The 21,127-nt window shown below is 50.5% G+C and overlaps 1 protein-coding gene across 13 annotated transcripts in view; it reads left to right on the top strand.

Moving 5' to 3' along the window:
• The window catches only part of EHMT1 (euchromatic histone lysine methyltransferase 1), a 113,863-nt gene that overhangs the window by 60,449 nt on the left and 32,287 nt on the right, over nucleotides 1-21,127 (top strand). For 10 of the 13 annotated variants that reach the window (XM_084494390.1, XM_084494396.1, XM_084494395.1 and 7 more), the window contains 8 exons: nucleotides 2,481-3,037; nucleotides 5,681-5,722; nucleotides 12,549-12,726; nucleotides 14,142-14,278; nucleotides 15,154-15,342; nucleotides 15,982-16,062; nucleotides 18,108-18,228; nucleotides 19,878-20,009. In XM_084494390.1, the coding sequence (XP_084350516.1) occupies nucleotides 2,481-3,037; nucleotides 5,681-5,722; nucleotides 12,549-12,726; nucleotides 14,142-14,278; nucleotides 15,154-15,342; nucleotides 15,982-16,062; nucleotides 18,108-18,228; nucleotides 19,878-20,009 (1,437 nt within the window). The remainder of the gene's footprint in view (nucleotides 1-2,480; nucleotides 3,038-5,680; nucleotides 5,723-12,548; nucleotides 12,727-14,141; nucleotides 14,279-15,153; nucleotides 15,343-15,981; nucleotides 16,063-18,107; nucleotides 18,229-19,877; nucleotides 20,010-21,127) is intronic. The other 3 variants (XM_084494391.1, XM_084494388.1, XM_084494389.1) reach the window with 2 other exon arrangements.

The raw sequence follows: 21,127 nt of genomic DNA, 5'->3' as shown, positions 1-21,127 counted from the left end.
GTGGTCCGAGTGTATTGACCGAGTCAAGGCTTTGAATCTGATGTTGGAAATGTTTGTCTTCAAGTCCCAGATGAGCACCTAAAAGACGGTGTGGGGACTAATATAGTAGTTTCAGGTACTAGAATGCGTTGGTTTTAGAGGTGACATCTGTGAGTGCTGTTTGTGTAGGAATTGGTATCAAAACAGATCTTTGAGGTCAACCCAGGGGTAAGAAAATGGACTGAATGGATGCATTTAAAAGGGAAAAGTGGAAGCAGTGGTGCAGTGCTGCTGCTCTGGACTCCCCCAGCCCTGCTGGTGTTTGCCTTGAGCTGCCCATGCACTCAGAGGTACGCAGCAAAGTCTGGCACAGCGTGGCTTCGAACCAGGAGCCTGAAAACGTTGGGTTTGACATCCCAAGATCCAGAATCTGGGCTCCTCTTCACAGAATCACAGAATCGTCTTGGTTGGAAGAAACCTCCAAGATCACTGAGTCCAACCTCTGTCCTAACACTAACCAGTCCTCCACTAAACCATATCACTCAGCTCTACATCTAAACGTCTTTTAAAGACCTCCAGGGATGGTGACTCCACCACTTCCCTGGGCAGCCCGTTCCAATGCCTCACAACCCTTTCAGTAAAGAAGTTCTTCCTAACATCTAACCTAAAACTCCCCTGGCTCAACTTAAGCCCATTCCCCCTCGTCCTGTCACCAGGCACGTGGGAGAACAGGCCAACCCCCACCTCTCTACAGCCTCCTTTAAGGTATCTGTAAAGAGCAATAAGGTCACCCCTGAGCCTCCTCTTCTCCAGGCTGAACAAGCCCAGCTCCCTCAGCCGCTCCTCGTAGGACTTGTCCTCCAGGCCCCTCACCAGCTTCGTCGCCCTTCTCTGCACCCGCTCAAGCACCTCGATGTCCTTCTTGTAGCGAGGGGCCCAAAACTGAACACAGTACTTGAGGTGCGGCCTCACCAGAGCCGAGTACAGGGGGACAATCACTTCCCTAGCCCTGCTGGTCACGCTGTTCCTGATACAAGCCAGGATGCCGTTGGCCTTCTTGGCCACCTGAGCACACTGCTGGCTCATATTCAGCCGACTATCCACCATCACTCCCAGGTCCTTCTCTGCCTGGCAGCTCTCCAACCATTCCTCTCCCAGCCTGTAGCTCTGCTTGGGATTGTTGTGCCCCATGTGCAGGACCCGGCACTTGGCCTTGTTGAACTTCATGCAGTTGGCCTCAGCCCATCGGTCCAGCAATGGTCTTCATGCTGTAGCCTCACATAAGGTATTTGCCAGATCAGCAGAGATGTACAGGATATTGGTCTCCATGTTTGGGCTTCAAGAGCAGCGTGGAGGAAGGTGCTGATACCAGCTTGCTGGTCTGGCTTGCAGAGCTGGCCTTCAGTTTGGCTTCTGGGCTCTGCTATGGGCTAAAATAACTTCAATTTGAGCTGGCTGTAAATCAGTCCTGCCTGCTCTGACAGCCCGCCTGGACAAAGCTCTAGCTGGTGGTACTTCTGGTGCTTTTCATAACTGTCTGGCCTCTGGAAGGAAAACAATATGAGGAATCCCTAACAGCAGGTTGATTTAATCATTTTACTGAACGTGCCAGTGAATTGTTATCATCCCTGGTTGCCTGGGGAGCTGCTAGTTTGTCATGCTGGAAACCTTTCTGCAAGTACATGGTGTTCGTACTTGGATTCTGTCAGCTCAGGCCTGAAATCTGGTGGGACAAAAGTATTGGAGGGGGAGCATGGGAATATTTAGAAGGGAGAAAAAACCTCTTTGCGTGGACACTCCTGTTTTATCTGCGAGTGAGCTTTTAATCTGCAAAGATCTTGCTACGTTTTAATCATGTAATTGTTTTAGGCTAGAATTGCATTTAACGTGCTTCACCCCTGTGTTTAATCTGGCTGTTGCCTCTGAAATGACACTGGGAATCCTGCTCCTGGGCTGCTGCTTCCTGTGAAAGAGTGGTGTTGGGTGGGCAATGCCTGCAGAGCTCCGTCTGCGAGGGAGTTATTCCTTGTGGCCCCTGAGCTGTGCCTGTGCCCAGAAGCATCCCCGACCAGCTCCACCAGAAACCTTCCTTGTGTCAGTCTGGTGCTGTGAAGAGCTTTGCCAGGGATGTGAGTGCAAGATCGGGCGGTGTTTTGTTTGACGTGTGAGGTGTTGACATACGGTCCAATAAATGTAGTTATTAGGAAAGCTAAAGATAATATTTACCTTGAAAAATCCATAGTTGGGAATAGATGGCCACATCGGCAGCTGAGGCAAGTCAGATTGAGTGCACTGCTTTCAGCTGAGCTGCCCCACTTTTCCCCAGCTGAGGATCCAGCCCAGCCAGTCAGGTAGGTAAGTAGGCAGCCTGAATGGCTATATGTAGCAGGCGGTGTTTTGGGGAGACATTTCCTCTCTGTTAGCCACTCTGAGTGTGTTTCGATAATCCTTGTGACCCTTTTCTTTCTCCTCCCTTCTCCTTACCCTCCCTCTTTCTCCAGGGTTCAATGCCATGGCTGCAGATGAAAGTGCTACAGAAAAGCAAGTGGGGGAACCAAAAATGGCTGTAGACGGTGAAACCAACGGTTCCTGTGAGCACAGCGAAGCTGGTAGCCACCCAAACCCAGCAAAAAACACTCAGGACAATACGAAAGTGAGCCAGCAGGACTCTAGTACTAAATTAAATAGGATAGCAGAAAATGGCATTTCTGAACGAGACGGTGAGACTGGGAAGCAAAACCATATGAAAGCTAATGACTTCACACAGACTTCTGTAACGGGGAGCAATGGATATATTCTAACCAAGCAGATGGCACAGGAGCAGCCTCTAAGGACTACCAGCACCTTTGCTTCTCTCACCGGCCATGCTGCAAAAACCCTTCCAGGAGGAGCAAGCAAAGGGAGAACTGTGGGCACCTTTTCTCAGATGCAAGCCACGATGCCAGCCAAGCTTGGGGAGGGCAGTAAGGACATGGATGCTAAAAAAGCCACCGCTGCTAACACTGAAGTCAAGGTCCACAGAGCACGGAAGACAATGCCTAAACCCACCCCGAGCCTGGTAATGTATACGCCCAGAAGTCAGCGGCGCTGCTGCGATCGGTCTTTGCTTTCTTTGAGTGCGTGCGAGGGACACCTTGCTGCATGGGAGCGCGTGTAATGCCGAGGTGTCCCACTGAGCGGATTGATTTTTATTCTTTTTATTCTTTTTATTTTTCTATTTTTATTTTTTCTCTTCCTGCAGAGAGACAGAGGTGTTAAAGTAGTCATATGGCCAAAATCAGCTCTCTTCCCCATCGTGTTGCTAAATATATAATTGATCAATTACCTTCTCCAGCAGATCTATGAGAGACACTAAATGGCCTTTCTCTCTTGGCTGTGTTGCTCATCAGCCGTTTGCTGAAATCCAGAGCTGCTTGTGAAGCAAATTAGATTTTTTATAAGTTTGACCCAAAGGAAATTAAGCATAGTGTGTTAACTAGAGGCTTCTCCTAAGCTTGGAAGCTGTCTAGAAGCTGATATGCTAGGCAACTTGATTGCATTGCTTATCATTGAAGTAGTAAACCAGATGATGTTTTCTCCCTCTGTATGTGTTGCCTACAGTAACGCACCTTGTTCAGAAACCTTCCCTCCAGAATCCTTGGGGGTGGATTTACCATCACTTAACAAAAGAGACATCTGTCTGTTGTTTAGGAGGCAAAAGGAGATTTGAAGTCACCTGGTGCCTTCAAGTAATAGCGGGGCTGAGCAGAAATGGGCCTTTCTTTGTCGTAAACATTGGCCAAGTTGTTCTTTTTTTTTTGCCAAAGGTAGGGAGGTAGGGAATAGGTGCTGGGAACAAGCAGATCTCTACTGCGAGCACTTGGTCTCCAGCCCTGTGACACTTTATATTTAGCTACGATGAGCTAGATCCTTCCATCATGCTGTGTCTAACGATGGAGAGAGGACTATCCTGTACCTAGGTCAAGGAGAGGATTGCTGCGAGCCCTTCTTGGCAACCTGAGTGACACCCAGAAATAAATGGGAAGCTGCTGCAGCTCTGTAAAAGCGGCTGTAACGGATTGCTGTTAGCTACCAGCATCTTGTGGACAAGCAAAAGGCAAATTAGCCTCAGATGTCACCCACATGTTGCAGCACGGCAGTAGTAGGATGTAAAGGTCTCAGGAGCTGTGAATCACTGTGGTCTGGAGCAGGGGAAGGGGGAGCAATAACAACAAAAAAAAGGTTGGTGGCACCTAGCCAGGCACAGATGGAGAAAGGTGCCCTCGGCTGCGGCACCACCTGGGACTCCGGAAGCAGGTGGGAGTCCAAAGAGCACATCGAGCCTGCAGACCTCGTGGGCACGCAGCCTCGAGAGCAGGGCAGAAACCACGCCTGCCATGATTTCCCAACCATTCTCCCAAACCACTGATTTCCCCTCTGACTTCCCCTGATTGCATTTCAATTCTCTCGCTCTCGCACCCCTGCTGTGTTTTTTGGCTAGCAGCTGGGGAGGCCTCGAGGCAGCACAGGCAGCCTGTTGGAAGTCCTGCGTAAGGCTTCCTCATCCGAACAAGGCTTTGCAACTGAAATGGCGTCGCAGCTTTCCTCCAGCAGCCTGTTGTGCACTTAAATGAGGCAGGGCAAACCCCCAGACCCTGGTGGAATTTGACAGGAAGAGATCTCTTGGGGCTGAGCAATTGAAAAAGGCAATTCCCTTCTAAAAGACGACAGCTAGGTTAGGTTAGGAAGGAGTGTTTTCATCATTCATATTTTATGATACATCAAAAGAATATTTTTATGCAACCCCTTGGGCTTTAAGGCCTCTCTAGGTTGCGTGCAGCGTTTGTGAGTGTTTGCACCGCTCCGTTACACGGGGTGCTGTGGTTGTGGTGTTGATCACTATTTGCTCACACAGTAGCAGCGGCTTCAAAAGCCAAAGCCTGCAGTTGTTCGGCCACTATAACAAGCGCAGAGCCCGTCCTCTGCAGCTCCAGCCATTTGCCTTGGGGTTAAAATAGGGAAAGAAACAAAATTCACGAGGAGGTGGTGAGAAGAGGCTGCTCACAGGTTTCCTACTCAAGCCTCTGCATCTGAACCCACCGGTCTCCAAGATTTGATCTAATTTCTGCAAGACAATAAAGCAGCTGCTTTGTTCAGCCTTCCCGATAATTAGTACCTAATTTTTCCCTCATTGTCTTTTGAATTTACGTATTATTTTCTTTTGAGTAGCAGAGTCCTTCCTCATTGTCATTTTTCTGTCCCGATTACTTCTTTGTGGAGCAGCTTACAAGAGGCTCATCAGCATGGCACCGCAGTAACTTTCCATGCACCAGCCCCCACATTCACACCTTTTCCCCTTCAAAAACTCTATGAGAGCAGGTGGGTGTATTGTAAGTTGTGGAAATCACCCAGAATTTCATGTTGCAGGACACATGAGTTTTCTTCGTTAATTTTTGAGAGCGTTGCTCTTTTCTTGGTAGACTACTCCTGCAGACGTGCTGCCTGAGAGAAGGAGAGGAGGGAAAAGGTATTTTATTGCCTGCAAGGCATAAACATTTGTTCCCCCTGGTTCATGTAGAAACCCACTGGGGCCAAAAAATTGCTTTCTTCCAATCTGATAGCTGCCAGGGGACCTCAGTAGCCTTTTCTGCACATGCAGATTGGTCTTTGAAAGGAAGCAAGTAATTTTCTCACGAATTTAACCAGCTTTTTCTCTGTTTAGGATTTGCTTCCTGAATTGGGATCGAAGCTGAATCTGAAACAGGTGACAATTTTAATTGATGTTGTCGCATGTTAAGGGGGTTTTAGAACAGAGATCAGAAGAGAATTGGCTTTGCCCTGTGCTGAGCAGTTGGTGCACTAGCACAAACTGCACCTTTGGACGAATTTCTTCCATTCCTTCTTAATCCATTTACAACTCTGTTAAGAAAGCAAAAGTTTCCAGGATGAGACAGCAGACTGAAAGGGAAGTGTGCGTGTGTGTCCTGAGCTTTGCGGAGGCCCCTCCTGCTCAGAAACTCCAGTTGCTGCATTTAACTTCTCTGGGACGTGTCTGGGAGGAGTGAATAAAGGATCAAGGTGGTGGATCAAGGTATTTCTCCTGTGCTGTGTGGAGAACCAGGTCAGGGGGACTGAGCTCTCAGACGAAATTGTGAAATTAATACCTCCATTGGTTTCACGTGAGCCCAGGACGTGGGTACCAGTTCAACTGGGGGCCTAGGCAGGAAGGAGGAGCACGGAGCAGAAGCTGCTGGGCTTACGTGGGCATTTCTGCTGTCTGCCATGACGTGGCTGATCCCGGGGCCGGTCGGCTGCTTGCTCCCTGCATGCACACGGGTGTTGCTGTCGCTGTAAGGCCTGGTTTTCTGTGTCTGTGCCCAGCAGCACGGTGCTGACGTGGGCTGTGGGCTGCTAGCAGGGCTCCTGGCCTCAGAACTTCTTCTCTTCATCTCTCGGGGCCATGCAGGTGGCAGCCGGTGGTTTGCAGGCATCTGGGGCTGCTCAGCAGGCTCCAAGCCTCTAAACAAAGGGCAGGTCCTAAGCGAGATGGTGTTGGGGTATTGTCTCCTTGAGAAACGATAAAAAAATAAGAAAAAGAAGAGAAAAGAGGCATAGCGAAATAACCTCTGTCTGATTTGAAGAGCTGCTGTTGGCTCTTCGGGACCTGGAAGGAGCTCCCATGGAAGGTCCTGTCCTGGTGCCCAGGGCAGTGTGTATGGGCTGGAGGAGGGAGGTCCAGGAGTGTGAGCCCGGCTGTGGTCAGATGTCCCGGGCAGGGAATCTTTTAGCAGTGAAGAGGCCGGAGGCTGCCGCTGGCGTAGGACTTCTTACCGAGATGGGTTCCTGTGGGAAGCTAGGGAGTGAATTGGTGCTGTGCAGTGCTTTCACCTCGTATTCAGCTGGATGTGCTGGTGCTGTGCCTGCTCTGCTGGCTGGTGGTGGCTGCCTGCTGCTGCCCACAGCCCCTGGCAATAACCGTCCCCTTCCCAGGTCCCCAGCAGACCGATTTCTGTCAGCAGACCGGCTATCGAAACCGCTCTGAGCTGCCCCGTGGTGTTCTGACCAACAGGTCGGTGTCCCCTGGCCCAGCGGCATCCACATCTCTGCACAGCACCTGCCCATTGAAGTAATCATTAAATTAGGGAAAAAAGCAGGTTCTGTAGCTTGATTTGCAAACATCTACACAGAAGCAGGGCTTGCCTGGCAGCCTGAACCAAAGTGACTTTTGGCACATGGTGACCGTGCACAGATCGGTGCCGTTGCAGTCAAGTCACAGCAGGGTCGCCCTTCCAGAGGGTGCGTGCTCAACCTGCAGGTGAAAGGGCGTTAAGGGGTGGATCTGTGGTGTATTTTGGCTGATCAATGCTTTTGGTGCTCCACGGCGATATTTAGGCAGCCGTCAGGACTCCCAGCAGCGGCTGTAAGACCCCGCACTGCAAACTGCAACTCTGCAGCACCAGTGCAGGGAACGGAAGGCAGCGCTGCCACAGCTCTTCCAGGCGCTGCCATCTGCTTGTGATGCATTTTTTATTATCAGCCCGGTGTTTCTTGCTTAAAGATCGTTCCCTGGTTGTTACAGCCCCTGGGACGCTGGTGCTGTGCGGAGTTCAAAGGCAGCGCGTGGGTGCGCGGCGCGTTCCCCTCCGCTGATGGATGAAGAGACGCTCGCACCCTGACAGCTGCCTCGCTGCCCGGTGGCGCTGGGTGCACTCCTCCAGTTCTTCGGCTTTGTCGGCAAGCTTGTGCCGAGCTGGAGATGAAAACCCTGACAAGAGGGGAAATTTGACGGCTCACACGGGCACGCAGGGGCTGGGGCTGGGTGCTGAGCGCGAGCGGCAGCCCGGGGAGCGCGCCGGTGGCTCTGCAGCAGCATGTGGATGTGCGCCCAGAACAGCTCCTGCTCGGTCGCTGCTCGCTCACTTCGAAAGAGCTGCTAATTGCGGGGCTGTGGGAAGAATGCCGCGTGCGGTCTGTCGAAGCAACGCGGGCTTTAATTAGGAAGGTTTTGTTTGTTCTTGATTTTTTTTTGCTTCTGGGGAAGACAAAGCAGGATATTCCGTCTTTGCCATTTTTAGTAACTTCTCCCTGCTGCTGGAGGGGATTTCTGCGCCAGTAATAGAAACGTGGTTGATCACATTACAATGTAGAAATCACTCGGATATGATTTTCATCAACACACAAGATGATGTGTTCTTGTCCCAGTTGAAGCAGTTTTCTTGACTGTTTTTCTCACAGTGGTGTCAAATGTATTTGTGGTCCCCCTTTTTTTTTTTTTTTTTTTTTCCTGTTCCCAGACAAACATCTCTGGAAACATTGCCCTGGGCCCTGGGATTGCTGCTGTTGTTTCTTGCCTGTTCCTTGCAATGCTCAGCATGAAATAGCGACTTCACAGCCTGTTGCACGGGATCGGCTGATGCCATGTGAGGAACTGCAAGAAACACAGGCAGTAGCAACGCACCCAGTTTCTTTCCTTCTTGTTTTTGGTCCTTTCTTGGCTGCCTGTGGCACGCACATGTGGTGCCTCGGACAGCGTGGGGACCGCAGAGCTCCAGCTGTGGCCTGGGGCTGCCCTCGCACGGGGCAGCTCACCGTGCTCTGAGCTGTAGCTGAAAGCAGAACTCTGCTCGCCTGTTAAAAAATTCAGTGTAATTGGAAAAAAAAAAAAAAAAAAAAAAGAAAAAGAAAACCACCGCAGCTGTATTGGGCAGGGATAACAGAACGGAGTAAGTTTAGTGCCAGCAATCGTTTCTTGCCTGGAGTTTGGCTGTCTGCAGTGGAGCCCATGCGGGGGTTAGGTGAAGGCACCTCTGCTCTCCAGCACTCATTGCTTTGAGTGAAAGCAGCTGATCTTCATCCAGTTTCTGAGCATAATGGTTTATTTTGCTAAAAATGCTTCTGGAAGGTGCACACCTGCGTTGGTGCTCTCAGCAGGTCAGGCGGTGCCCAGCAGCCCCTGGAAGCCGGGCGTTGCTTTGCTGCTGCTGCAGGCTGCGGGGCGGCCAGCCGGGCGTTATCCACCCGTAGCAGGGAGACACGAAGAGGAGGAGCCAGGACCTTCAGCAGTCGAAGCAGGAACACGTTAGGATTTGTCATGGCAAACTGGATGAGGAGATGCTGACTGTGATCAGCTCCGTGGGGCTTACTGAAGTGCTCTTTGCAGCCCCTGTGTTTGTACTTTGCTGGCGTTAGCCTCACTCTCACCTCCTCTGCCAGGCTGGGGAAAGGTAAGAGAAACTCTAGAGCCAAAAGGCAAGAGTTGGCTTGGGTGGCTGCTGGGCTGCAAGCAGTTTTAGGATCCCTGCTTGGTGCCCTGCCTCGTGCTAAGAGCGGGGAGGGTGGGGGGGACCCGTCCATCCATCGTGACAGTGGAAGAAGGCAGCAGCTGGCAGGAGCACTAATTGTGGGGCTGGGCCAGCAGGAGCTGCTTTGCCTTGTCCCCCTGTTCTGCAGGGTGAACCTTCACCCGAGGGCTGCCTCCAACAGCCTTTCCCTAGCAGAAACCACGTTGGAGCAGTTGCAGAAGTCCTCAGGTTGTGCTGGGGGCTTGCAGGCAGACCTGTGAGCTTTGTCTTCCAGCGGATCGCTGTAACATTTTATTTCTGTTTTGCGCTGAAGGGACTCAGCTGTGCCCCCAGTAGCCCAGCTCCCAGCCCCAGGGTCTGTCTTCTGCCTTCGCCTCTTTTCTTTGCACCTTCCAGCTCTCCTGTGCTGCGAGGGGCCGGGCTGTAACCTGCTGGAGAAGGATACAGAACAAGGAAGGGCCCCGCTGAACCCGCTCTCCGCCAGCCTGATGTGGTTTAAGGAAGAAGAGATTTCCCAGCAGAGCAGTGCTAGATTAGCAAAGCTGCTTTTCTGGGAGTGTTTAAATCTGGAGCAGAGCAGTGTTAAGGGCTTGGTGGAAGAGACTGGGATGGACTGTACCTACAGGCTGGAGCTAGGGAACTGGCAGAATTCAGACTTTAGAAGCAGGAAAAGAATAAAGTTGAGTCCACTAAACACTCATAATACTCGTACTGGAAGGTGAAAACGTAATGAGAACAGCAAAGATACAACTGTTCCACCCAGTGCAGAATGAAGAAAGATGGTGAGAAAGCTGAGAATGAACTGAGCATGAATGCATTCAAATCGTTGCCGACCTTTTTTATTACAATCCTTAGCTCTAGGATCTGATTTATATCTGTATAAAACGTATATATAAGGTATGTTTTACTGCTGGCCTGCCCAGCTTCCTGTGCTGTCAGGCTTCCTGAGAGATCTGGGCACCTCTCTGCAGAAATTCTCCTTCTGTCGTGTTGCTGCATATGGCTCCAAGTAATAATGCAGATCTCACAAGGCTTAATTTGGTTTTTAGAACTGTTTTACCAGAATTGCCACGAAAAAGTCACATTGAACAGTTGTCACGCAGCCCTATTGAAGATGCTTAATTTATTTCCATATTCTAATTACAGGGAGGGAGAAAAACCCCAAGCTAATAACATGCTACTTTTTCATTTAAAATTTGCTTGTGTTCTGCCAAGCAGTCTGGTGTGGTTTGGATGTGAATTCGTAATGTTTGGGAGTAACAGCAGGCTGCTGAGACCAGCTGCAGGAACCTGCACTGAAAGGACAAAGAGTGCGGCTCTTGTGTACGCTTCTTTAGCTGCAGGCAGCTCCGCATCAGATCTGCCTCTCCCAGGCTCATTTTTCTAATTTTAAGTTAAATTTGGAAAGCAATGGACGTTCAGGGGGACTTGGGAATTCTCAGAATAATCCTGCATCCAGGAGTTAACGTTAACCTTTTGATCTATAAACTAGGGACTTTGGAGAGGTATAAATAGTATTGTTGGGACTATTATTGGCACGCTGTGCCCAGCACTCCTGACGTACTCGTTGTAAGGGGTAGAACAACTGGGAGCAGTCTCGGGAGTGATCCAATGGCCAGAAAATGATCCTGCAGGCACTTAACTTGCTCATTCTTTTAAACTTACTGAAGAGAAAGTTTAAAAAAAAATTTACATGATCCTGGTGTATAAGTGTCTTCTTGGAGTGAGAGTTTCTGATGATACAGGGTTTTTTAATTTAGTGGGAAAAGAATAATGCATTTAATTATTTGACAGTGAGAGCAATTAAGCATTGGGACAACATAGCAGAGGATATGGTGGATCTCTCATCTCTGAAATCATTAATCCAAGCCTAGATGCCTTTCAAGAAAAGCCGTGGTAATTCAGCCAGAAGTTATGGGCTCGATGCAGGAATCATTGGAAATTTGATGGCCTCTTTATTCAGGCCCTTTTTGATGATTGTTATAGCTCTGCTGCCTGTGAGCAGTCCCTTGCTTGCTGCCAGCAGCGTGCACGTGGCAGAGCTGTGGTTAGGAGCATCAGTCGCTTCCCCATTTGTTCACAAGGCCACACGTTACTTGAAAGCGGTGTCTAGGAGTACCTGTACGAACCTGGACTATAACAAGTGTTTGTATTGCTTGCTGCTTCTTTTCTTCCTTTTCTTTTGCCTGGCTTCCTCTTTCTGTTTTCGTATTTGGACTGTTTCTTCAGAAGTCCCGTAGGAGAAGCGTTTTCCTGCAAGAGGAGCAGCGCTGCAGCATTGCCATCGCAGTGCTTGTCAGCTGCTAACGGTGCCCTTGGCTTTTTGGAGCACCTCCTCCAAACCTGCCTCCTGCTTGGTGGTTGTGTGGGCAGACGTATGGAGGGGCGTGAATGTGGCTGGGACATCTCCTAAGTACAGAGGGCAAATACAGCGTGGCATAGGAGTGGCAGCACTTACCCTGCCTGCTGTTGGTGCTTTGTTTGAGTGCAAGCTCAGATCAGTGTGTGCAAGCTGCCTTGGGGCCTGGGAGCCTGCGGTGGTGTGGGGAATGGAAACGACGACAGAATCCTCTCGAGCCTTGCCAGCTCTCCGCAGGAGCTTGTAACCTGCTCTGCGTTTTGTGTTGCAACAGCCAGAGCGGCCCTGCCCGAGCCAGCTCCCCAAATTCAGGGTAAGCTTGGGCAGGGCAGGTCTTGGCTAGGGCAATGGCAGTGGTGTTGATGGATGTACTGTGTCAGGCCAGTCCTTCCCTGCCCCTATTTCGCTGTGTGCTCGGCTGGCGGCTGTGAGCCTGCTGGTGTCGCCGAGGCTTTGATGTGCCGGGTGGTGGCCAGAAGGACAGGTCTGGTCCCATCCCGGGCTGCCCGCTCCCCTAAGTCATCTCTGCAAGGCTGGGATCTGGGCACCTGCTGCAGTGTGCCAGCCACGCTCTGGATGTGTTTCAGGGAACAGGCGTCTTCGTTGTGTTTGTGCATTTTCTCCAGAGCCAACCAAACGCCCGTGTAAACTGCCTGGTGCTTCTCATCACCGGCGCTGTGCAGGGAGCTGCCGAAGGATGCAGTCCTTCACCTGCCCAGGGAACACCAAGCGAAGGAGCAGCGGGCTGGGTGTGTTTTGCAGTCTTTAGGCAAAGTAACGTTTGCTAGAGGAGGGGCCGAGTGCTTTTGCTTTGAGTGCGTGCTACTATGGTCAAATGCAGGTGATGATGCTAGAAAGAAGGGAATTAAATTTGTCCTCTTCATTTCTTTTAGCGCAGAGGCTCAATGTAATTTAATTTTGTTTTTCAGCATGCAAGTAAAGACCCCAAAGATGGGAGAGACAGCAGAGATCAAAAAGAATCTAAGGAGGAAGGCAACAAAAATGTCCTGGAGTTTGGGAAGCCGTTGCCCTTGCCCTCTCTCCCGGGCCTTCACCAGTCACTACCTCAGAACCAGAGCTATGTGGCCACCACGAAGTCGCAGACGGGTAAAAAGGACAGAGTTAAAATCCCCGGCAGCACCCACCTCCCAGACGTGTGTGTGTGTGTATGAGTGCGTGGGCTGAGGCAGGTTAGCAAGGACTGGCACCCCTGTTAGTCCTTCTCAGTGCTGAATAGCCTTGAGGATTTCCTTGCCCGCTGGCACCAGTAGGGCTGTAGCTGGGGGCCGTGTTTTAGCAGATGCCTTTCATCTGTCCACCCCTGTGCAACTGGCCCTGGCTCTGCATGATGCTGGTGTCCTCTGGACTCCATGTAGTTGCCCGTGGTGTTGCACACGCGGGGTTTATTCTTGCAGACCCCTGTTGAAATAGTCTCAGAAGTGAAGCTCACTCCCTGGGGAGCTCTGTGCTGTCCTTCTTGGGACCCAGCCACCAGGTGCAGGTTTGTGGAGGGCTGGGACAGAAGGCAGTGGCAGCTCTGAACAAGTGGCTGAGCATCAGGTTGGTGGGTGAGCTTGCCAGGGTCCGGCACCTTGTGCTTCTGCTCCTCATGGGGAGGTTGTTGGGCTGCGACAGGTACCACCAGGGATCACCGCTGCTGAAACCTCCGTGTGATGCTCTGGAGCTGTTTCTGAGGGACTTTGTCAATGCAAGAGCTGCTCCCTCTGAGGTACACGAGTGTAAATAACAGGCTTTGGCTTAGCGGAAAGTTTTTGAAAGGATTCTTCATAGCTTTTGGTGAAACTTCATCACAGTGAGAGATGAAGAAATGTTTGCAAGGAACAGCCTGTACGGCTGCTGGTGCCGGAGCTGGCTGGTTCCTGCTGTCTGCTGTTAAAAGAGCCCGTGCTAGGCGTGCTTCTGATGTGTATCCACCAAAGACAGCAGCAGGCGGACAGGAGCCATGGCTGGCTTCATTAGAAGGCCAGGAGGGAGACTCAACAAATTAAGACCCGATCAAAGCAGTGAAAGGAATCAAACAAACTTCCATGGCAGGTGTGAAATGAGGTTAAACGGCAAACAGCTCTTTATTTAAGATTCCTTTTCCCTATGTGTTCTTTAGTTATTATTTGATCACTTTTGTTGTAAGTCAGTATTATTAGCCTTGCAGTGTCTATTTGAGCAAGTTGGATTCTATTCAGCCTCCTACGGCATCAGCAACGCTGCCAAACGCAGGCTAATTTAAGGATTTGATGTTATGTGTGGTGATGTAGGGGCCAGAAGGAACACGGAGAGGATACTCAGAATTTGGGTGAGTTTGCAGCACTGGCAAAAAGCTCTTTGTGTGTTTGCACGTATGCGTGTGTCATCATTTAGTTGAATTGTAAACAAATTAGTTGGAGTGGGAAGCCTTTTCTCTCAGATCATGCCCTCAAATATGGTTTCCCACATTACAGCCTCCACTCTCTACCCCTTCTTTTCATTTCTGAACGAACTTTGGGTTTATTTTGCTTTTTTTGCAGCTGCTGCAGTATCTCGGAAGAAAAAACGGAGAATGGGAACCTATAGCCTGGTTCCCAAGAAAAAGACCAAAGTGTTAAAACAGAGAACAATGATTGAGATGTTTAAGAGCATAACTCATTCCTCTGCGGGTGCCAAGGTGAGGGGTGCGCTGAGCCTTCTGGGCACTTGTCCTGGCCCCTTGTCCTGGCACACCAACCCCATGGGGAGGTGTGGGAACATGCTGGCTCGTTGCCGCCAGCATCTTCTGTTCTGAGTCTGCATCTCTCTGGTGACAGCATCCTGCTCGCAGCAGCCTCGCTGCTTTGAAAATGGCTTTTTGAGGGTGGCTGTTGAGATACCAGCTCTTAAACATTTCCAGTGAACGTTTCCTTTCTGTCCTGTGAGTGCTGTGGAACTGGAGTTTTCAAGCCTACGCTGTGCGGTAACCTTTTTGTTTTGGAGTCCTCAAGGTTGCTGTCTAGCGTTGCTTGAGGCTGGAAGGCAAAACAAGCAGTTACTTAAAAACAGACCTTAGACTAGGATTCCCTCCTGATCAGCTTCTGCTTTTGCTGCAGTTTGGGCCCTGGAGTTCTGGTCTTTGAGCACTACGCTTTCATGGAGCGGAGTAAAAATACCTCACTCTGGTTTAACGTCCCTTCGCATTCCCTAGAAACCTTCTTTGCGCCCTTGGTATTCCACGGTGGAGCTGCCCTTCCACGTTTAAATCAGGCTGCGTGGGCTGGCCGAAAGCTCCTGACCAGCAGCCCTCCCCGTACCGCCTCGTGCAGCCACATGAGGCTGGAATGACTCCTCGTGGTGTCTCGTTCCCCAGATTGACAGGGTTAGGTGGCACATGGCAGGCGCTGGGGCTGGCTTTGCTGGCAGCGTTTAAGAGCTCTGGAGGGACATAAAGCCAGCTTTCCCCTGGCAGCTGTAAGCCTTCTAACACAGAGGCGGTCTGGGATGGGTTCAGCTGCTCTGTGCTATGAATTGATGTTGTCTTTGTGGCTCATGTGCTTGGACAACTTCCAGAGTGAAAAGGACCTAGGTGATGTCAGCCCTCATGTGAATGGGGAAAGCATAGATGTAGACTCTGAAGAGGAAGACTCTGATGAGTTAGAAGAGGAGGATGATCACGGAGCAGAACAGGCAGCTGCATTTCCTGCAGATGATAACAGGACCTCTAAAGACAGCGCGTCTGACGCAGACAATGCCAGAAAGGTATTCACATGCCCCGTGCAGGACTTAGAGTGGGACGGGACACTGCTTACACCCCTGGGATAGGAGTGGCGTCAGTTGAGGCAATTTCTAGGATTTTCTAGTCTGCAAGGTGGCAGAAAGCACAGCGGTGGAAGTGAGGCTTTTGATGACCACTTCCTGCTCCCTCTTTCCCCCGTGAGTCTCCTCACCTACCCTCCTGTTTCAGCCTTGCTGTGTAATGCTCTGTGGTCTAGTGCATGTGCAGGACCCCACGACGTTTAGTTATGTTACTCACCAAACCAGTAAGAGATGTCTTCCTACCCTTGCTTGTTACAGGCTGGTAAAACACTAAAATTAGTTCAGTTAACTTCTCCCAAATCACGCTGCGTAGCGTAGGTATGAGGCTGTTTCTGGATAATCAGAGAAATTGAGATTTGGTTCGAAAACTTTCTTCTGGAGTTGAATGTTTTTTGTTTTGTTTTGTTTTTCTCTTGTACCATCCTGATGGGTGAACCATGATGTGCATTAACAGCCTTGGAGGTCTTGTCCTGGAGAGGAAACGGCGTTAGTGCACACATGGGCAGCAGGGTGCTGGGGGGTGCGGTGCTCTGGGAGGCCTGACGTGACTGACTCTTTCTCTTCTTGGGCTGGTGGCTGCAGATGGATGATGGCGAGTCTGAGGAGGAGCAAGAGTCTGGAGAGTCTGTGGAGGAGGAGGAAGATGGAGATGAGTCTGACCTGGTAAGCCTGGCTGCTAAATGCACCTGAAAGCCTTTGTCCTGCTGGTAATAATTTCCCCTTTGCACTGCTGCCAGAAAGAGAGAGAAGCAGTGTAGTTTCAGGTCTCTTTGACAAAGCTCACTCGCAGGAGCCACCCACACACAGAGTATTGTTTTCCGCAAGGTGCTTAACCATGATCTGTGATACAATTAATTGCTTTCTGATGCTAATTAATGGGCTTTTGTTTGTTGTTTTCAACAAGGTGTTGACTGCTTTTTATGTTCGAATATTAGTAGAAATATTTAAGTGTCCTTGAATTCTTTGGAGGCAGACTTGGCAAGTGGTGGGAGCCAGCAGTGTTTTCTTAACAAGCTGAAGCTCAGGCTGCATTTTCAGAGTCCAGGTAGAGTTGTTCACAAATCCATTGGGCCAGCCACTGTCCAAATTCACGTCTATTTGACATGTCACCTCACTACCACGTGAGCTGGCAGCCCTTACTTGGGAGATGTACAAACAGCACACAGACAGACAGCGCTAAAGCGAGATTTTCACCAGCTGTTGGTGATTTTTACTTGTAGTTTTTCAGATGGCTGGTGAAGGTAACCCGATCCTTTCTTGTTTTTGAAATTGCTGTTCACTGGTTGTCTGTCTCCCCACCCTCCCTTTTACTTTAAAAATTGTGCTCCCTTTTCACAGCACCTCAAGTTGAGGAGCCAGCATTTAAGGCACCCCACTTCTTCAGTCACCTTGAGAAAATTATTAACTTCATTGTCTTGATGGTTTGAGCTGAAGGTAGAAGTAACTAAACCAAATCAATTGTTGAAACTCTGAAGAATCTCATTCCTTATCTGACACTACAAGAGCCAGAGAGGACTAGGCAGGAAGGACTGTGTGGCCTGTGCCTTTCACAGGGCAGCCAAGGCACGTTTGCAGTGCTGGCTCAAGCCAAGGGTTGAGCTTACATTCAAGTCTGAACACCCAAGTCATATCTACACATCCTAGACCGTGGTTTTTGCTGTGCTCATATCTGGTGAGTCAGTCAGCAACCCAGACAGGGACTGGCTCAAACGCAAACCTCTCACCCATGAGCGCAGTGACGCAACTGCTGGAAGCCACGTGGCGAGGCAGAGGCGAGCCCGTGCCCGGGCACGGTTATCCTCAGGGCAGTGCAGACAGCGCCGCGGAGCTGCCCAGGAGCCAGCGCTCAGCACCACCTTTGCCCGGCTGTACTCAGGGTGCAGCACCTGCTTCCTGTTGAAGTAGGCCATGAAGGTAGGGCCTGGTCCAGCCTCTGTTGAAGGCAGCAGCAGCTTTTTTATAGGCTTCAGTGGGTGACGGTTAGCCCTCAAGAGCTGGCAGTTTCAGTCTGAACATGGACGTTATGGCTGGAGCTTTGAACACTGGGTTGGGGTGCCTGGTTCCCTGTTCTGATGTTGACTTTGAAAACCCACCCCAAGCACCTGTATTTTCTGCATCTAAAACAAACATACAAAAACCCCAAACCCTGTCTAGATTCATACATGCCTGAAGGTTGCTGCATGGTTAGGCTGTGCTGATGTGGTACCCAGTACCTTGCTCAGGGAGGGGGCCCGTCTGCTGTTGTAGGGTTGAACTCCCCAGGGTCTGTTCCAACCCTGTTATGCTGGCTCTTTTAGGTACAAGACAGCTGTGTGTTTTTTTCTAGCACGACTTTGGAGCTATGTGAATATTTTAGTTTGAAAAAAACTTTTCTGGGGAGAAGCTAGAAGTGTGTGTGTAACTGCATACTTACCCTGCTGCACAGAGGTGCTCGGCTACTCCTGTGATGAGTGTGGCGTAAGAGCCTACATGGAAGAGAAAGTGAAGCATGCACTATTGAAATGACAGGAAATACACCCACACGTGTGCTTGTGTTTCCTTTTTGGCGCTATAAAGGCATCTTTGCACCACTTGATTTCAACCCCCCAGTCCTTAAGGCCTTTTCACACAACTCAGGCTGTGTGGGGCTCTTCCACATGGGTGCAAAGGACTGCTGGGGTGCTGGTACCAACATGCCTGACATGCCCGTGGCCTCTCTGGTTATTCAGAGCTCGGAGTCCAGCATCAAGAAGAAGCTGCTGAAGAGGAAAGGAAAGACGGACAGCCCATGGCTGAAACCCACCCGCAAGAGGAGACGGAGGAATAAAAAGAAACAAGCCAGTGTGCTAGGTAACTGATTGTGTTTTCTTCTTTAATTGCACAGAAGGTAGCCTTCCAGGGGGTAAGGACCCAAGGCCCAAAAGGCAGGGGCTGTAGGCAGAGCTCTTTGATCCTTTTGAGAGTAGGCTGCATGGTGAACTGGGGTCTGAGCTTGTATCTCACTACGCTCACGTGAGGCTCACGTCCACACTTTTTACAGCAGTTTAGCTATGAGGCAACTTCATCATTGGCATGCTGGATAAATGTCTTTTTGTTCATGTGCTCCCCTTATTTCAGAACATCAAACAAAGACCGCGTGGTTCATGTAAACTGTGACCTTGGGGGGCTTGGTTAGATGCAGAAGGAAAGGGAAGAGCCGTCCCAGAGTGATGCTCTGTTGCTTTTTGTGGATGTTTGTCCAGCTGAATGCAGTGTGCAGGCTGTTGCTTATTCTGAAAGCACCACACCGTGTAATTTAGCAACCTTTGGCACATCTCATGGTGCGGACGTAGTGCAGGCGGCCGTTCTGGTTTGACCTGGCACTCAGAGGTTACCCAGCACTCCAGAGAAGTTTTCAGTGCCCTTTGTCTTCTGAAAGCTGTGGGATGGGGAGACTGGGGAAGCAGGCTGGATCTGATTCTTCATCTTCAGGAAAAGTAACAAGACAGGTTTTAAAAAGAAAAAGTTCATTCTCTGAAGTGAAGTTGTGCCTTCAGCATCTTTATTAAGGCTTCACACATCCATAGCCATCAAAGAGTTTATTCCATGTTTGTTAATTCTTTGCAAACAGGCCAGTTTTTATAGTTAAATTTGTTGGTGCCTCTTTTCTAAATGACCACGTTTCAGCCTCTGGGCTGTGCCTGGCGTTTGTCACTCATCTGACGTGCTCCTGTTCCTCCCGAGGCAAACCCCTTCTAAAAAGGAAGCGGGGCCATTGATCCCTTTCACAGCAAATAGCTAATTCTTTATTTCAGATGCAGACTGGTTTTCCGCCCCTTAAATAAAGGTGGCAGCCAGGCTTTCAGGCTAACACAAGTCTCTTGGCCAAGCCGAGTGGGAGAAGCAAACCAGGAGAGAGAGCTGAAGCCAAGGGAATGCGAAGAGATGACAATTCCCACGAAGGCTGCGAGGGATCCCCCACGCGATCCCCTTCCAGCAGCCGCTTTGTTCACTTAGAGCCAGGACTTGGCTTTGATGTTTTCCCCTCCCATGAAGCTGAATGTCACCTGCCTCGTCCTCCTCACCCCGCGTGTTGTTAGCCGGCTCGCTCTGCCTGGCCAGAGTGTACCTGGAGCCTTCGCAGCAGGTTGGAGACAGGAGAATGCGCTGAGTCCCTTCCTCGTGCCATTTAAGCTTCTGCTGCTGTTGCAGTACGGCAGCAGGCAGATGTGCCTTTCAGAGGCAGAACTTACTGGTCTCGTTTCTTCTTTTCTTTGTTACCTACCTAAGTGGAAAGTGGAAAATCTGCCTGATCAGACAGGGAAGGAGATAAGAGATGAGAGATCAATTGTGCCATATATGCCCAGATGTTACATTTTCATAATTCTCTGTGCATCTGTGCTCCCAGCCTCTCCGAGGAGCCTGCAGCCAGCCTGCGTGGTTAAATATGGCCTTCCTACACGCATGCATTTTTTTTAATTTATTTTTTTAGCTATGTAAATATACGTGTTTTAATCTAGGTGCTGAAGCCTATAAATCATCTTTGGGAGGCAGAGAGGGGTCAGGCCAGGACAACAGCATGGAGTACATGGAGGTGTCTCTGGATTCCTTGGATCTCCGGGTGAAGGGAATTCTCTCCTCGCAGGCGGAAGGTGAGTGCGGGCTCCGACGCCGGCCATGGCCCATGATGTTGGTCTTTGTTCGCTGGCTCAGCCCGAGCAGCCAGCGGAGCCCCGGATGCCCCCTGGTGGCTGCCAGCACCCCGAGCTGAACGGTGGCCTCGCCGGAGAGGCACCCGGCCGCTGGGCAAGGGCGTGAGGGTGTCCTGGCCCCGGGAGCCGGGCTGGGGTGGGAGTGATGGAGTTGAGTGGCTTGAGAGCCCTGCCGAGGAGGGAGGCGTCAGTCTGTCTGTCCTCCTCTCCTGTCCTTGGGCAACGTGTATTTAGCCTCTTCCCAAGTCCCCTCGTTTGGTGCCCGCAGTATCCCCTCGTTCAGCCCCAGGGCCATGGGGAGGGGACCAGCCTTGGTGGCTGGGGAGCAAAGCAGGGGAGCGGTGGCTGGGGGTGTCTGGATGCTCACCCCCGGGCCGAGCAGCCGCTGTTCCCAGTGCTGAACCTGGGCTCCAGCACGGCCTCGCTGGCCTCGAACTGTCTGCCTGTCCCCTGCTGCTCGTTTGCTTTCAAAGGTTGTCTGGCTCTTTTGATAGAGGCGTGTCAAAGAATGGGTGGGAGTGTTTACCACCAAGGGAGGGTCAGGATGGACAAGGGATGCTTTCACCGGAGCCTCTGGATGTCAAAAAGATTATGAAAGTGACAGCTTGGAAGGCGAGGAATGAGCTTTGTGATTTGTGGTCATAGAAAAAGCTCTTGAACGTTTAATATCTGTGCAGGATATTACATGAAAGCTACAAGGCCTTTCCTTCTGCTTACATGTCTTGAAATATCCCCTCTCAGGGCTTGGTTGTGCAACTTGTCAGCCAAAGGAAACTCCTTACAAGATGAAAGGAGTTTCTGCTCAGCTGATAGGGCCGTGGCCACAGGCAGGAACGGGGGGAGCGCTGCCTTTGCCAGGACAGCTACAGAGGAATCTCCCTCAGGAGTGGTGTTGGTTTCTGCAATTGTGCAGCAAAATAACTGTCCTTTGAAGAATAAAAAGGAGCACGCTTCCTTCTGACTGGGACTCAAACCCATAGCAGGCTTGGGTAGAGGAACCTTGGGACACTTCAGGGTGAACCACAGGTAAATATTTGAGGGTTTAAAACCTTGCAAGA

Source organism: Aythya ferina, assembly GCF_964211825.1.
Source record: "Aythya ferina genome assembly, chromosome: 20".
Taxonomy (NCBI): Eukaryota; Metazoa; Chordata; class Aves; order Anseriformes; family Anatidae; genus Aythya; species Aythya ferina.
This window is presented reverse-complemented; position numbering and strand designations above follow the sequence as displayed.